This window comes from Elgaria multicarinata, chromosome 2, assembly GCF_023053635.1.
Source record: "Elgaria multicarinata webbii isolate HBS135686 ecotype San Diego chromosome 2, rElgMul1.1.pri, whole genome shotgun sequence".
NCBI classification, from domain to species: Eukaryota; Metazoa; Chordata; class Lepidosauria; order Squamata; family Anguidae; genus Elgaria; species Elgaria multicarinata.
In genome coordinates this window covers 28245865-28263627 of record NC_086172.1, presented here as the reverse complement: position 1 = coordinate 28263627, position 17763 = coordinate 28245865, and the positions used below count along the sequence as shown (strand labels likewise).

The following is a 17763-nucleotide window of genomic DNA, read 5'->3' as shown; positions in this document are numbered from 1 at the left end:
AAGGCAAGTTTTAAAATACTGTAATATATTGTATTATTAACACAAAGCTTTCTATTTTTCACGTTTAATATAGTGCCATAAACACATGTAATATTTAATATGTTTAAGAAAAGTATCAGCCACAAAACATGTGGACACAAGCAGATGGTCCTATTTTTAGGGGTATGCGATTTTTTTTTTTTTTAAAAGGGGAGCTTTAAAAACTCTTAAATCTCCAAATAAAAAAGACAGATTTGATTTCAACTGAAATGTGCAAAAAACAGCTTTTGCACGAAATTATAGAAAACAAAAATAGTCTTAAAAGGAAATGTTGAATATAGCATGAATTTTATCCAAAATAGAATCCAATATAGCATGAATTTTCAGTCTAGCAAAAACTATGTTTAAGATTGTAGTTGCTCTTGTAATCTATCAGGTTAAAATTAATTTTAAGTATGTCTTGTAATAGAAATATGCTGATTTTAAACTGCATTAATAAACAGTGCATGCATAATCTACATATTACAAATTAGAAGTCTTGTGTCACCATATGAGTATACCAAACCGAAAAAAGGTAACCATGATTTTATCCTGCAATTTCTGTTTCCCAACTGAATGCTTACAAATGCAAGATCTTTTATTCCCTCACAAAAAGTACGGACCGTCTGGCTATAGCAGTGCTCAATAAATGTGAGGCACTACAAAATTACATACCTCCATGTGCTAACATATCAGTTATTTGCTAGGTACCTAAGGTTCTATTTAACAGAGTCTGTAGAGGAAGGTGTAGTAAGCATTGTCTCATCTGATCTGTATTCTTTTCTAGGATGAAAATGAGGACTTCGGGCATATCGAGGCTTCAAAGTCATAGATGACGGATGTGAAAAATTTCTTCTCACAGAGTGTATCCTGGCTTCCTAAAAAATAGGAAAAAACTGTACATTTCAAAATAGCAGTTTATTATAAATGTTAAGGAGATACATGGCAACTCTTAAGCTTCGCAGAGAGCCTCACCTGCCGCCTATGTTGCACTCTTTTTGGCGCCAGGTGAAGACCTTATTTTCCCATGCATTTTACTCTTTCAGTTTCTGTTTTAAATCTCCTACTGTATTTCAACCTTTACAATGCTAGGTTTTATTTTGGCTTTTATTTGGGATGGAGCAGACAGGAAAGGGTTATTTCCACCTCAGTGGAAGGCAGGGCCAATCAAACAGACTTCTTGCCACCTGGAGGGGGAGGACCCCTCTCAGTTGTTAGGCTCGCCTCAGCTTAGGAAAGAAAAAACCTGTCCAACATTAACTTAGAAAATTAACTATCAACTACGAAAACTATCAGCTTAGAGGACTGTTGAGCAGAGTCCCTAACTAACTATGGGCACTGTGCAAACATACACCTCATAACCAACACTGTATGCATAATAAACCTTGGGGTGGGGCCTGCTCTATTCTTTGCTGACCAGAACACCACTTCACGGTAAGTCCAGCTTTCCATTCTCGGCCAGCGAGGGAATGGAGCAGGCAGGAAAGGGATGTCCCAAAGCATTATTCTTTTGATGGGTGGGTCAACTGCATACACTACAGAACTTGCTGCAGGACCCTGAGCCCAAATGATGCTTCAGCCAAAGCATACTTACCAATCTTATAATGATGTATGAACGTGGGGGAGAGGTCCACGTGGCTGCCCTACAAATATTTTCCAATGGTGCCTGAGACTGTAGTGCTGAGAAGGTTGCTGCACTGTGTACCAAGTGAGCCGTAATTCCTATGAGGGGAGACTTGGACTGAGCTGAGTAAGTTACAGCAATGTACCCATCTAGCAATGGTGGATCTAGAAACTTTCCTTCCTAGGTCCCCCTTTTTATAGGCGACAAACATGGAAACTTTCATTGGGATTGAGCGAAGAGGCTCAAAAGGAAGAAGATTGCTCCACATAGAAATCTCTGACCTGGGGATGACAGGATATAGAAGTCACACACTGATCTTCAGAATACTCCCTAGTGCTACTGCTTACCCTACCGCGTATCCAAGAATTGACGGAGGGAGTAGAAAAGATAGAAGTCACTGCTCCGAGTCTAATTCAGGAGCAAACAATCAACCCTGCACTTCTGATGAAGGCAGAGCCAAGAATGACAACTGAGAGGGGTCCTTCCCATCCAGGTGGCAAGATGTCTGTTTGTTTGGCCCTGCCTTCTATGGAAGTGGAGATAACCCTTTCCAGCCTGCTCCACTCCCTCACTGACTGGGAATTTGTATGCCTTTATATTGTATTTTATCATGTTGTGTTTTATGGTTTTAAGTGCTGTGAACCAGCCAAAGCACTTCAGCTACTGGGCAGTACAGAAATGTAATAAAAATATAAAACTCTGCCCCTAAGGAAAGTGGAAAGACAAAAACGTGGCCTCTAAGAAAACACATTGATTTACAACATGAAAATATCATATTAACAACATTATAATTTCAAATATCCCACTGAAGCAAGTACCAAAAAAAATCTGAGTAGGAAGGACTTTTCAATTGAAAAGTCATGTAATTCCAACCAGTCTTCAAAAACCATCTGAAAAGATGGTGTTTAATTGCAGTAAGCCACCTGTTAATTCTAGGGCTTTTACAATAAACCACAATGATGGCTTAGTACTAACTTTTCAAAAGTAAAAATTCCACGATTTTCTATTAGCAATATTGAAGAGGATCTGATGATTACTTATAAGGCCTTATCTGTACAAATTTTTATTATAAAATAAATAAAATAACTCATCTATCCTCAGTGCTTACTTATCTGGCAGTAATAATGAATGTCACAAAGAGGATTCATCAACACCAGCTGAACAAGACTGAGATTCTAAATGAATGGGTCTCATTAAAATTTGAGGATAGAGATTACTTAGATCTTTTAAAATTGTTTGTAATTTAAAAAAGGCATACAATTTGCTTGAATATGATCCACCAGTTTGATTAAAATGATAATGAAACTGCTATAAAATACTTTTCAATGCCAAAAACAGTGCATTTGCTTCTTCAAACCCTTGTTAGACAGGCACTATGGTCAATTGCTATCTCAACAGGACATTTAGTGTTTACCTTATGGACCTACATTCCAAAGTAAATATCTAGAGATTTTCCCCATGATTATTTTAGATAGTGAGGCACAACTAATGAACTACTCAATGAAATGGAATTACTTCTTTTGTAATATATGTCTAAAGCTGGGCTAGAAAAGAAGTTCTCTATGCATATATGCTAAGTAAATCCACCATGTAATCTCTTTCAAGGTAAATCCTAGAAAACTTATTTGATGAAACAACTCTTCACAGATACAACAAAAGACTGAAGGCAGTCATTCTGTGCCATTAAATCATAGAACCTTTGGCCCTGTGGCCTTTTGTTCCTCCTTGCTATTTAAAATCTTCATGAAAATGCTGTGGAAACGTCATCTGGGAGTTTGGCTGCAGTGTCACCAATATGACATACAGCTCTACCTTTGTTTTCCACCTACTAATTCCACGGAGGTTGTGGACCTCTTGGATAGGTACTTGGGAACCAGTTTTGGGTTGGATGAGGGCAAACAAGCTGAAGCTTAACACAGACAAGTTGGTATACTGCTGTAGCAGACCTAGCCTTAGTTATGCATACCCTAGTTAAATCCAGACTTTACTGCAATAATTGTTTGAAAGTTGTCTATGAAATATTTTAAGTAGTTGCTCAGTAACCATTATTATCTTAAAAACAAGAAGTTGATTCCAGGTAATGTCTTTCTCCAATTTATGCCTACTGGGCAATAATGTAGTGACATAATTGTTCTGTCGTATGTATTGCCAGTGAAAAGTTTGCACCAGTAGAACACTATCAGCGTAGGAGGGAAAACTGAGTAAAGTAAAGGCCATGGCGGGTAAGGGGAACGGATTAGCATAGGTCCTATGTAATCTTATTGCTTACAAGACCCTATTATTTATTTATCATTAAGATCTCAGGGCATCTATTAGATGTAATAAGCCATGAAGGGCACAGGTCAAGCACACAGGTATCTGCTTGGACTTGGCCTAAAACCTTGTCTGCATCCTCAGGCTTTAAGAACGGAAAGTAATCCAACAAAATTGAACCAGTTGATGCTCTGGACACCTCTACTAATGGAACTGCATTAGCTGTGGTGTCCAAGTTGTGACAAATTTGAGTGTCTTTATTTTTGAAGTGACATGCAAACCCTGCTTGAGTTGAAGGCAACTGCCTTGCTTTGTTGGTCAAATTAAGCTTAGAGCATAGGTCCTAGCGTTCACACACCATTCAGGTGAGAAGAGATTATTGTTTGTTTAATAAAACTTTGTGGATTACACAGCAGATGTCTTTATTGTCTTGCAATCATGACAACCTGCTGCAGTTGAAATTGCCTAGATTTTTAAAAAGAACTTTACATTCATCTAAAAACTGAAATAGTTAACCATTCAAAATTTCATGTGCGTCTTTTGTTAATATTGCTGCTTATTGAAGAAGAAAACTAACCAGAAGAATAAACAATGTGTTTGGTAGTGGTGTTTTGTGCACATCATGACAAAATACGATTAATTAAACAGTTGGAGAAGATTCATCTCCTGAACGACTTTACAAGTTCATTCTGCTTTAGTATTAAAATGACCAAATTTATAATTTCATTTTTTGATGAAAATTAATCTGAAAAAATTCAGAATAATTGCTCAGTGTATACCCTCCTTCTAATGAAACCTACATCTCTGAATATGTATTAAGGTTATATTAAACAATAATGTACTTCTACAAAAAATGATGGTTAAATATAATCTTCCTCACTAGTGATTTAAACTGTGATTTAAATCATTAAAATTGAGTCCTTCAGAAAAGCGATTTAAAACAGTTTGATTTAAATCAAATTAACCCGGGCAGAAAGGTATTCACTTTGCCCTTTGGACAACTAAAAAAAGTGAGATTTTCAATTTGGTATATGAATGCTTCTACACGGAAAGGCATACTGTACAGAAGAAATAGATAACATTTCTACATCAGGGAAAATCCTGCAACTTACTGCAGCTTTCTGCTTTTGTTTTCATCCCATGATCACCACATGCTCCCTTTACACATACTTCTCTTTCCCCCTTTAACCAGGAGTTCTATATGTTTCATTTGTACAGCCACAAAATGGCAGCGGTCTGCCTCTTCTTATCGCATGATTTCCTCTTTACATGCTGAAACAAAAGGGGGATCTTTTCGTTACTAGTTTCCCCCTGTTTCAAGGTGAGGAAATCCTTCTAAAGAACGAGAGAAGCACTGGGTATTTACAGCATCATGTAATCAACCCAGAAATTTCCATCAGTGGCCAGTCATGAGTGTGCTCTAGAAGGCTCGTTTAGAGGAGCCCAGAGATGCACATACACAGACATACTGATTGAATGGCTTATGTGGCCTGGGTTATCCCACCCTGTTCTAGTCTGAAAAGCAGGGGTCAGGATCCTCTAGCCCACGGGGCCTCACCACATAGCCCACTGGCCTCTCCTTGCAGGACCTACCATCTTTTACACCACTTCCCAGCTATTTCGCATCAGATGACTGAGCAATATGGGAGGTTTTCCAGTGAAAAACAACTGAACAGTACAAGGGATCAGATGTGAGAGACTGAGGTAGGTGGGGTGTATATGTAAGGGTATGTGACACACATATATATGAATGGAGTGTAGATAGATGCATATGTGAATGGGATGTGTATGTGTGAAAGATGAAGAGAGAGAAAAGAGAGTAAGTATGGCAGAGAGGGAGGGAGAGAAATTGGGTGTTCCTACCCATTTTTGGCTTTGGCCCTTCCTACCACTAGCTTTGGCCTCTGCACATTTTCTCCAGAGCAGGAAGGCACCCTGGGGCAGGGGGAAGGTTCCTCATCCTTACTCAAGAGGCAATAAGCCCACAGAAGCGGATTAAAGCTGCAAAAGAAACTGACTAAAGATTGTCAAAGAGAAAGAAACAGAAACATTGTGCAGTTTTTGGCTACGAAGTCGTGGCTGGAAAACAGTGTAGGCAAACAGAACTGCGTATACAATTATTTTTAGGAAGTTTAGAAAAATACTTGCAATGAATCTGCAAGCCTTATTTGTGACTATATCAAGACTAGGCAAATCTGGGTATAGCTAAGTAGATATATTTGGACTGATTTTATGTCATTAAATCCCTTTATATTTCACTAAAAATATGCACCATAACTCAAGTAGATTCTACTACCACCTGAAATCTACGCAATGAACTGATACTTATTCTTATTCAATAAAACTCTAAAGAAAATGAGTAAATAATACGTTAACATAGGGCTATCATAAACTGGATTTATAAGTCTAATTAAAACTACAAATGTTTCACGGGATTTCTCTCCTCTGTAGTCAATATATGTTTTATAGTAGTCATTGTGTATTCCTGAACCACTCACACAAACATTCACCGAAAGCTTTAATGAATATCTTGATGTTCATTGATGTACACTGAAGTACATTGGTGGCAGGTGAGTTGAAGTGACGGTAGAAAGAAATACTCCACTGTTATTGCTGAGTAGTGAGGGGAAAGGAGTAAGCACCCTAATTAGCAGGCATCAGAAATTGGCAGAAGCAGACATACAGCTGCTAACTGCTAGCAGAGCCTTCATCCCAACCTGGTTTCGATCCCACCTCACATGCTGACACTGCCATTAACACAATGATACCAGAGGATTAAATTTAAAAGATTTTAAAGATCTGAAGAATACAAGAAATATAGCATTTGTAAGCAGCTGGATTACTTCTACAATTACCATACTTCATAGCTTCATATTTATTAGCTCCTATTAAATTTTGTTAGTGATAACATCTAATACTTTAGCACCCTCTACAGGAAATATTTTGCATATACCAACAACGTTTCAGAAAATTTCAACATGTAAAATAAGGGGGGAAAACCATTAAGTGGCAGAGCAAAGATTATATATAAATATAGTTATTTATGCAATCCATTTCACCATACCCTTCCAAAAGCTCAGGGGTCTACAATCAAACAAAACCAAAATAAAAGCCATGGGTTTGATCCACACTTCACAGACAGAAGGCATTTTCCATTGAAGAAAGACATTTGATACAGTAGAAGGATCCAGTTGGCAGAGGGTGGGGAGAAACTTTTGCGGATTCCCTCTTCCCCCTGCAGCTGCTTGTGTCCTAAGAAAATCTGTTTTGCAGGAGTCCCAGTCATCCAGAGTATTATTATTATTTGCATTTTTATACCGCCCAATAATCGAAGTTCCCTGGGTGGTTCACAAAAACTAAGCTCCTGCCTCCCCATTTTTGCCAGCATGAGCAAAAATGCTGAATTTTAACCCAATATCTATACTTTTGTAAGGTAAAGGAGGCTTTATGCCTTTCTCTTTCTATCACCTCTCCATTCTGAATTGTTCCCTTGTCCATTAAGATACATCCCAAAAGTAAAACAAAGATTACAGGCCTTACTTTAATCAATTCTGGCTGCATCATAGGGGCTGGCATGGCTATGGCACTTTGAGCATAAACTTGATGATATGCTGGTTGAACTCCATGATCGGAATATGGCTGTATGCAAACAAATATTTTAAAACCATTTTAAAACAAATATATTAAAAAAACTTCTATGCAGGTCAGCATGTGAATAGCAAACACATGAATAGAAGGTAATTTTCATTGGACTTATTTTTCACATTTAATTACTTATCCAACAACCCACTGACCCTGAGCTAAAAATTTGCCTCTAAATTTCTTTTGCATGCTGTTGGTTAGAGGTTGAGACTATTACTTTCACATATATATTGCCAAGAGGATCCAAAATGACTGGAAAAGATGCACAACGTATTTAAATAATCAGAGGAAGCATGCAACAATGCAAAACAGACAATAAAAAATGTTGTTAACATGCAAGACAAATTTTTATTCATCCTGTAAATTATAAGATTGTTTATGGAGTTCAGAGTTTTGGCCCATCTACTGGAGAGTCAAAATTACTCCTATTTAGCCTATCAGGTATTGTGCAAAAATCAGCCATCTCTCTATTGAGGTAACATATTTCGGGGGGGGGGGGGGGGAATGCCTATTACTAGTACACTTTGTTCCTTGCAAATATGTGCTCCTCCCCATTTTATCTCCATACCACATAGATGAGTATCAAAGGTATGATATGTTCAATAATTTATGTTAAAACAGTGACTGAGGAAAAAATAGTTCCCAGATTGTGGAATGAAACAACGTAATTCAATTCAATAGGACCAAAATCAATTAACAAAATAATGTGGAATGGTAGCTTCAGTTGAATGATAGCTTCAGTTACATTGACTCCATGGGCCAATTTGCACAATCAAAATAAGCCATGGTGGTGTCAGATGCACGTGGTGGGCGAATTGGGTGCGGCTTCTAATAACTCTACAACAGTCCATGGCTTATTTTGATTGTGCAAACCTGATCTATGTGACAATTCCAGGGGTCCCAAACTATTTTGGACTCGTGGGCACATTTGGGAAATTGAGAAACTTCTGTGGGCACCACCACAAAATGGCTTCCCTGCAGGATGTGATTAGTTATGTAACGGCTTCCATGGGGGCCTTGCTAGTCAAAATTGGTGGGGGACAGAGAAATAGCAAGGTTACAGGCTGGGAGGGAAGAGGAAATAGTAAGGCAAATGGATAGAGGGGAGAGAAAAAGCAAGGAGAGAGGCTAGAAGGTGGGGGAAAGCAAGATAAAGCGGTGGGGGGAAAGAAATAGTGAGGCTGGAAGCTGGAAGTAAAGAGAAACCATAAAATAAAAGGCCGATAAAGAGAGAAAAAAGGTTAGAGGCTGGGAGTGGGGAGAGAGAGAGAGAGAGGGGGAGAGAGAACAAAAAGGAAAGGTCTGTGTGGATAGAAGAAGATGGGGTGGGGCCACGAAGCAACCCTTTCTTTCTCTTCCTGCCTGCTGCTCAGTGGCAAGTTGAAGAACAGAAGAACCTGGCACTCCAACATTATTCAATGTTTTTATTAAAAATAAAGTTTTGAAGGAGGGAGGAAATGGAAAGCTTCATGGATGGAGGTCCCTGCAGATGTCATGGCACCCATGAGTGTTGAGTTGGAGACCCAATGTCTATTGCAACGAACAGAGACATCTGAGGCTTAAGTTCAGCACTCCATCACTGACAGCCATCAAATTCAAGGTAGTGGTAAAGTTGGAGCTAACCACAGATATGATATCCATATCACCTAAATAGTGTGTCTGCTATGGGCATTTCCTTTAAAAGCTGTAATTTTCTGGCATTTTAGAGCTTGAGTGAACACAGAAAGACCTCAGCAAAACATGTTAAATTGAGAGGGTATTTTGTTAAATCAATTCTTTCACTGCGCCTTCAAACACCTGACTAAACATTGGTGGTAGGTGGGATTTCTAATAGCAATCAGGAATATGTACCTAAGGTTGCAGAATGAAAGTTGAATTTACTAGTATACAATATAAAGTCAGTTTACTGGGTTCTGTCATATTGTAGCATGACAAAGGAACAGAACTCAGGTCAGGGTTTTTTCCCCACCCACTACCTTGAACAGATAGAAGCAAGCTCAATAAAGGATCTGCAGTCAGTAAAGATTGTGGGAGAAGAGACAAAAGCTGCTCACTTGCAAGAAAACATAATCATGGGGGGCAAACCTTCCCCTACCTGAACAGTATTTCTATTTAATTTCTCTAATATAAGTGAATGGCTGCCATTCTATCTTATGAGAAAAGGTGCTCTGTGAGGACACCTATGCACAGAGACACAAATCTGCCCTCTAGTGGCCAAGCCATCACTGAGAGGAATCCAACAGATTTCTTAAATGTTTAATTAGGAGCAAATACTTTCTGCATATATTCTCTTTGCGGTCTAATTCATCTAGAAATGGTTAATTTTATAGAGCAGATGCAGACTATAAATATTTTTCTGAATATAAATACCTCTGGAACTGCAGCTTCCATTAGGGAAAGAGGAGGAGGAACACATCCACCATCCTGTGCAATTTCCAGTGGTTGATAAGTAATTTCAGAAGGATGCAGATAAAAGAATGAGGTGGGAGAGGCAGAAGACTAAAAAAAAAGAAAGACGGGAAAATGTATAAGCCCTTCAACTTTCAGAAAAATCAGACTAGAGAAGGAAATTATATATATATATATATATATATATATATATATAAAAATATTATTACAATTGTCCCCAAAAGAACATTAAAAACTAAAAATGGAGAACCAGATCAAACATGACTAATACATAAACACTATTTTCAATCATGAAATGCAAATTTAATAAAAAAAGATTTATATCTCAACAATATGGTCCAAACAAGGAATGACGGAGACCTGCATTTCCCCCCAGTTGTCCACGCCCCCATGCTCCCTGTTTCTTTTATTGCTACCACAAGCAGGAATCCTAAATAGCCCATCCTCATTTAGAAAATATGACTTTCCCATTCAAACTTCTAATCCAAATTGTAAGCTATATTATTCTGACCAAAACAACAAACCAAACCAACGGCAAGGAGCTTAACCCCACTCACATACCAACGCCTCACTTGCACAGCCAAAGGCCTTCAGTACTGCTATTCTGCAGCTAGGCTAGGGCAATACACCTTTGAGGAGGCCACAGGTTAGAAGAAGCAACTGAACACAGATGGGAGCAGGTAAGATGAGGCTACTTCTAATCCCTGCAACACCCCGAGTAGAATATTTATACTTCTGGGTATATTTTATACAGATTCAGTCTAGCTTGAACTGCTTATATATGACCTCACCTTTTGCCTCTTTTTTCCCCACCCACTTATCCACTTTCTCTCCATTCCTGCCTTCCAAAATTCTACAAGCAATTATAAAGCAATTAGCTGGAACTGTGTTCTAGATACAATCGCAACTAATGTACATCAGCTAATGTAATTACTATACCAATTTTTAAGCGATTCTTGAAACAGTATAATATTAATCTTTCTAAGCTGTGAATTTATCAGGTTTGAAGCCTACTGGAAACACGGTAGCGGAGAAGAAATTTAACGAACTATCTACTTCCAAATCCTTCCAAGCCAGCTCCACATCTGCCAAGGGTGATCAGTATACCACATGTGGCATCACCATGTGCCTTCAATGCAACAGTAAGCAATAAATACAGCTATTAAGGTGTAGTGAGTTCAAATACCTGCTCAGGCACAAAGGTTACTAGTGACATCAGGACAGTCACTATCTTTTAGCCCGACTTATCTCATAGTTTTTGTAAGAACAGAAGTAGTAGAAGGGGACCATTTCCCCTGCTTTGAGCTTCTTAGATAGAGAGTGGAATATAAACAAATGAACAGAAAACAAGAGACTGAATATGATTTACCTGTGGAATACTCCACTGCCATTGTCCTGGAAGACACTGTGCAGGAGCCTATGATAATTGAAAACAAAAGTGTGCTAATATACTGCATGGGCAAACCCCCAAATCCACATATACACAGTTTTTAAAATAAAATAAATGCAGAAAACATTTACTTTAACATAGCAAAGTGAATTACAATGAACTGATAAAAGCCACAGTAGATGCATTTGGAAACCTCTACAATATTTCTTCTTTAATGTGCCACCTCTAGTATCCGAAGCAGTAAGCCTGTGTGCACCAGTTGCTGGGAAACATGGGTGGGAGGCTGCTGTTGCACTATGTCCTACTTTGTTGGTCCTTGGTTGACAGCTGGTTGGCCACTGTGTGAACAGAGTGCTGGACTAGATGGATCCTTGGTCTGATCCGGCATGGCCCTCCTTATGTTCTTATAATAACTGTGATCACAAACAATCATAATCCTATTTAACTACAATTTCCCCTTATTTTCTGCCAAAGTTTTACCAATAGATTTTTTTTACCTGATAATGATATGTAGGTTGTTGATAAACAGGCTGAGCTACCATCACAGGAGAACTAGAAATAGAACGTGACTTTAAAAAAGAGAAAATCCATTAGAATCTGACTGAGCTATCCTCTGGTTTTTTAAAACACTAATAAGAAATAAACTCTACTAGAGCACTAATATGTTTCTTTTTTAACAAAACAGTTGCATTGAATAAAAGGTCAGGAGTGCAATCCAGGCTTGTATGGTCCCATGCCCCTTTATCACCCAGTGTAAATTCCCCCTTTTCAGAATATAGCCTTACATCTCCACCAAAGCTAATTTAAACTATGGTTAGCTTTAAACCAGAGAGTTTGAAATTAGGGTTTGAAGCTTTTTTCAAACTGTGGTTACATTAACCTTTGTGCGTAACACCTTAGTTAATACTGAAAAGACAGGACAAATTTGCATGGTAAAGCAGGGGGTGAGCCCACATGGCACTCCTTAACTGTTAATAACTTAACTATGATTAAGTGATCAAGAAACAATAGGAATGCATTTGGCCTAAATGTAGAAACTGGCAGTAAAATTCAAAGTTTTGAACAAGACTAAGGATGGAATCCAATGCACACTTGTCTGGGAGTAAGCCCCAAAGAATGCAATCCTACTTACTTCATATAAAGATGCACAGAATTTCACTGCAAAATCAGTTGTTTTAAATGGATATTGCTGTTTTTTATACTTTTGGTGGTTTTAAATTTTGAATATCTGTTTTTAATGTTCATTGTTTTTAACTTTTGTAAACCGCCCAGAGAGCTTCAGCTATGGGACGGCATATAAATTTATAAATAAATAGATAAATAAATAATAAAATAAACAACTTTATATGTACAACCTTGTTCTAAATCTTTTTAGTAGCAAAGTATCAGTAACCTGTTGGTTACTTCTTAAATTTCTGCACAACTGTTAACAAATCCACGTAGATTTGGCACCAAGCTCTATGTGAAGTTTTCACCAAAAGAGACACTATGCCATTAAGGGAGCAATCCTATGGCCCTCAGACATACTCCAAGGAGCTGGATGATACTGGGGATTTCCCCTCCACCCCCTCTGAGATTGGAGACAGCGCTCCAAGCTCAGAAGGGGGAGTCTGCCTTCGCTCCCCTGTCCACTTGCAGCTGGCACAGAAAGAACCTCAGAGGTTGGAAAAAACGGCCTCGTAGGAGGAAAAATGTTTGGGCAGGAAGGAGACTGCAGAGAACAGGACATGAGCTATCCTGAAGTATCTTCAGCCCCTCTCTTTCTGAAGCACCGTTGCTTGATTGATAAAAAAGGTCCTTCCAGTAAAAAATGCAGGGCAAGAGGATAGAAGGCAAGGACCACCTCTGCCACTCCTCCTGCCATGCACTGGATGATCAGAAGTGGTTATCAAACAAGTTAGTTATCAAGGAAAGTTTTTCTCTAATTTTGCAGGTTTTTCTCTAAACATGCAGGTTTTTCTCTAATTTTGCTAAAGAAAGCAAAAGTAAAATGGACCTATTTCTTGTGACTTTCCTCTTGGTGCTCAAACTAACTTTACTTTATAACACAATAGGGCACATTGTGTCACAAACTGTATGAATTATTCAAATTTGTCATTGGATGAAAAGTGAACTGGATGTGGGATACAACATTCATATGAGTTTCAGTGCAGACCAAAGCCCATCCTAGGCATGGTAAGTAATACTCCATTAAATGCAAAGTTTATGTGAATCAGCCCAAAGGTTTTCCATTTTTACTGGATTTATAAAGCCAGTTTTTAAAAACAATGTCGGATCAGGCAGGGAACACTTCTGAATTATTTATTTTAACCAATGTTTAAAGTTATAGGCCCAGTTCAGACGTCATGGTAAGCCATAATTGCTAAGCAAGTGTACCGGTGCACTGCTTGATGGTTCCTGCTTCACTCTTCCTGCCAGTGGGAGTGGAAATAGACGCTAGGAAACCTCCATCCATGATTTGTTTACCATTACATCCAAATTGGGATATCTAGTTTAATTTAAAAAACATGGTCCTCAGATGATACAGCAGCAAAAGTTCTTCTTCCACAAATCTCTTCCTTAGACTTCTGGCTTTTTTTCTCCTAACAAGCCAGAATCATAACCCAGGGTTTGTTCTTGGCTCCTACTGCCCTTTCCCCACTTCTGCTTAGCAGACCCAAGCCTAGGAGGGCTCTAGATTTGGAGGTTCTTCCACCATGGATTCTCCTTCTACCCTCTTTGGATTGCTCTGCTCATTGCTAGTAAGCACTAGAATTTCAACTTCCATAAAACTTTTCTCTGTAACAACTGCAGTCAGAGATGCAACACTGTTTGCTATAAATTTGTTCTGATAGCTAGTTAGGACAACACAGAAGTATTCTGTTAGGAGTTTTAGTTGACACAGCATAAAAAGTGAAGGAAAATACTGGAACACCAGATCTGACTTATCAGCACTGTCCCAGAATGTAAGAAATTACTTACAGGCCATGGTTGTGAAACAGAAGCCACTTCAGGAGTATGAAAATAAGCTACTCCATTATGATATGTGTATGGATATCCAGTTGAAGTAGTCAAGTACATTGTTCCAGCTGCGGGCATTATACTGGATCCTAAAATAAGCAGTGACAGAATACAAACCCACAAGCATTTTGTATATTTGTTACAATAATGAGAGCTAAGAATTTTTTTAAGTTTGAAAAAATCTAATATATATGGACTTAGAACACTTCTGAAAGCAGAAAGCAGTTCTATTTGTGTAAAGGGGGCGGCGGCTCCTGAATTCACTCAATTTTCCAAGACAGCTGCAAATTCCCATACAGAGTCAAATACTTTTGGGGAGGCAGTTCACTGACCATTAGAAGTGGCTTTTCGATGGATGCAGAGAACTGCAGTGGGAAGGAAGATGTAGGAAAACTCTTTTCTGCAAGCACTGCACACAAGACACTGACCCTGTTTGTATGTAATGACAATCCATGGCTTACTTAACCCATGGTTTGTTGAAGTGCGGATTGGTGTTACATTATCGTTACTGGTGTGTGAGTTGATTAGTCAGGCTACAGAGGTTGCTTTTTGGTATTGCAAATACTTTGGGATATGAGCTGGGAGGTAGTAATGGGAGTTAAATGAAACAAGCCACGATTTCGAAAAACAAACCATGATGTGCTTGATTATGGACAATTCATGGGTTAATTAAGCCATGGGTTGTCATTACATGCAAACAGAATAATAATTTGTCAATATAATTCAATTAATAAGTTGCAAGAAAAGGGCTGGATGCCTTCTACAATCTCAAGCATGAAAAGGATTGAATCATTTTGCTAAGGGTATTTAGTGCCTGCAATAGGCAAATGGAACTCTAAATAAATATTTGTAGCCCTGAAATGGACCCAGATTTTTCCATTACATATTTCACTTCCACAAAATTGTGAGGGGTGGGGGGGGAAGCAAGCAAGCAAGCAAATACATACGAGGAATCCCTACTTGTTGTTTTCTTATTGCTGGACCAATATTCAATTTCTTATCCTTATAATTTAGTTTTTCAGCCTAAACAAAAAAAGAAAATACATGTAATTATTTCTTTAAACCCTACTACCCTAAATTGTATTCAAACAGCATCAGACATTTAATCATTCAAATAGTAAATGTACCAACAGTCTAACAACAACAATACCTTCATTTCTCCTCAAATGGAATCATCTTGTGGTTCTAATTACCTTTTTTTGCCAAATGAGAGTTAGTTTTTTTGAGATTTGGACAAACATGTGTTTAAATAATGAATCCAAATGGGCTTTCCAACTAGATACAGTGCTTTTTTAAAAAAATTCCTAATTCAAATTGTATGGATTTTAAAAATAAAAACCCTAGTAGATACATATCCATAACATTTAGATCACTAAAACCTGTATAGATATTAGGAATGGTGAAACAAACTGTGTAGTATCCTACCCTGCTCTGCACTAGTTCTGCAGTGCCAACAGGACCAACCACTAGCACAACAAAAAGTAGCACTTCCTAAAACAACTTAGAAAATGAGCAGAGATGCTCATTTTTGGAATGGGACAAGTTAGCAGAGGTACCTTCTGTCAGCTTTCCTGATGTGCCCTATTCCAGAAACAAGTGTTTCTACTAGTTTCCGCTTGTTTCAGAAACTCCTAGCTTCTCATTGCACTAATGGTTGGTCCTGCTAGTATCGGACCATGTAGCATACAGCCCGTTGGCTTAGATCCAAACATATACTGCATAAGCAAAAAGGCACTTCAACTAACATAGGACGCTAATTTGATGTCTACAGATTATCCCTTCCCACTGCAGTCCCCCCATGCCATGTTCCATACTGTTCTGGAGAACTCCCTGATCCGCAGGAACAGCTGTTTGAAATTGGGGACATGATGTGACAGGGGGCTGCAGTGAGGAGGAAATAGGAAAGCTACTTAGTGGAGCAGAGCTCCCCTAGGCGCCCCCCCCCCCCCGTTTTTTAGATCCAAGACATTATTTACTAACACAGATTTACAAGAGTGGTAGCAATAATATAAAAAAGGCCAGCAGGACATGTAACCAGTAGGCCATATGCCAGCCGTATATTACAGCCTGCCATCTTTGACAGCCATGCCCCACTCCAGGAAAAACATGGCCTGTCAAGCACTTGGTAAACTAAAATACATAGTAAGGAGCTGTGCACTATGTAGCACAATCATCATATACAGGCTTGCTAAACAATGATGGCCACCTGCAGATAAATAATAATTGTATAAGACGTAAGATATTTCAATTGGTGACTATCTGAAAGATTCAAATGAGGAAATTATAGTTTATTTTAATGTTAAGTTCTTAACATGTTCTAGCAGGATTTGTGTCTCAGACTTATTTACAGTTTATTATTTGTACTTGTTTTTTCATGGAAACTTTATATTTGATATGTAAGCAATGAGTTCCCGGAGTTGGAGGTATGTCACAAAGAAATTAGAAATGGAGACCAAAAGCCAGAATAGAAAGGAGATGAAAAAGTAAACATTTTCTGGAATCTTCCATCCTGATTCACTCACCAGAAACTACTCTTAGCCTGGAAGTACACAGAATGAAGATTCGTAACTGGATTGTGATCAGATCTCCCAATAATGATCAGATTATTATGTTGATCTCAGATTTTGATCAAAATAGTGGCACTGAGGGAAAGGAATGTTGAGGGTCTCAGTTGGGAAAACAGGATAATGGGAGAGAGATTGAGAGTTAGACCCTAACAGTTTACAGTACCCTGAAGTGGGACTGAGTATGACATTGCATGCCTTGTGATTAAAAAATCTCTCCCCAATATAGGGAGTTTTGGGAGTAGGGGAAAGGAAGAAGGGCACCTTTTCTGTCTCCTATTTTCCAGAAACCACCATATAGTAACACATATATAACGCTCACTGCCATGGTTTTTAATAAAGTTCCCAATCAGACCTCACTGTAGAGAATGCTGCCTCAGCAATAAATTCTTTAACCACTGCCACCAAAATAAAACCTCTATTCCTGAAACAAACTCAATATCCTGGTTCCTATGGTGCAGGCATGGGATTGACACCACCACTAGAGACAACTTTTCAAAACGAATGGAAGGTAAGATGTTTATTTTGGGGAATTATTTACAAAAGGGCACTATGTCTTTCTTCAAATAATAGTGAGATTGCTGAAAGGTTCTTGAATGAAATATGCTTATATTTCCATTCCTAATAGATAAGAGTCTTCCCCAGCAAAATAAGCTCTCAGTAGCTTTTCCTTCAGACCAGATTTGCCTAAACTCCACTCCAACCAATTCCTCCCAAACAGGAACAGATGCTGTATATCAGTCTTCCTCTATCTCCAGCTCTTCCTGCTTTTTCCGGCTTCTAAGATAATCCTGTTCTTTCAGGGACTACTTGCTGAACTTCCTAAAATGTACTATATATAACTTGGTTTATTCATAAAATTA

General features: G+C 38.4%; 1 protein-coding gene across 1 annotated transcript in view; it reads right to left on the bottom strand.

The window, feature by feature from the left end:
- Nucleotides 1–737: 737 nt before the first annotated feature.
- Nucleotides 738–17763, bottom strand: part of BOLL (boule homolog, RNA binding protein) — a 33176-nt gene continuing 16150 nt past the window's right edge. Inside the window, exons 5-11 of the mRNA XM_063118573.1 lie at nucleotides 15284–15359; nucleotides 14298–14425; nucleotides 11834–11905; nucleotides 11316–11363; nucleotides 9908–10036; nucleotides 7436–7534; nucleotides 738–896 (exon numbers count right to left, since the gene is read on the bottom strand). Of these exons, the coding sequence (XP_062974643.1) occupies nucleotides 738–896; nucleotides 7436–7534; nucleotides 9908–10036; nucleotides 11316–11363; nucleotides 11834–11905; nucleotides 14298–14425; nucleotides 15284–15359 (711 nt within the window). The remainder of the gene's footprint in view (nucleotides 897–7435; nucleotides 7535–9907; nucleotides 10037–11315; nucleotides 11364–11833; nucleotides 11906–14297; nucleotides 14426–15283; nucleotides 15360–17763) is intronic.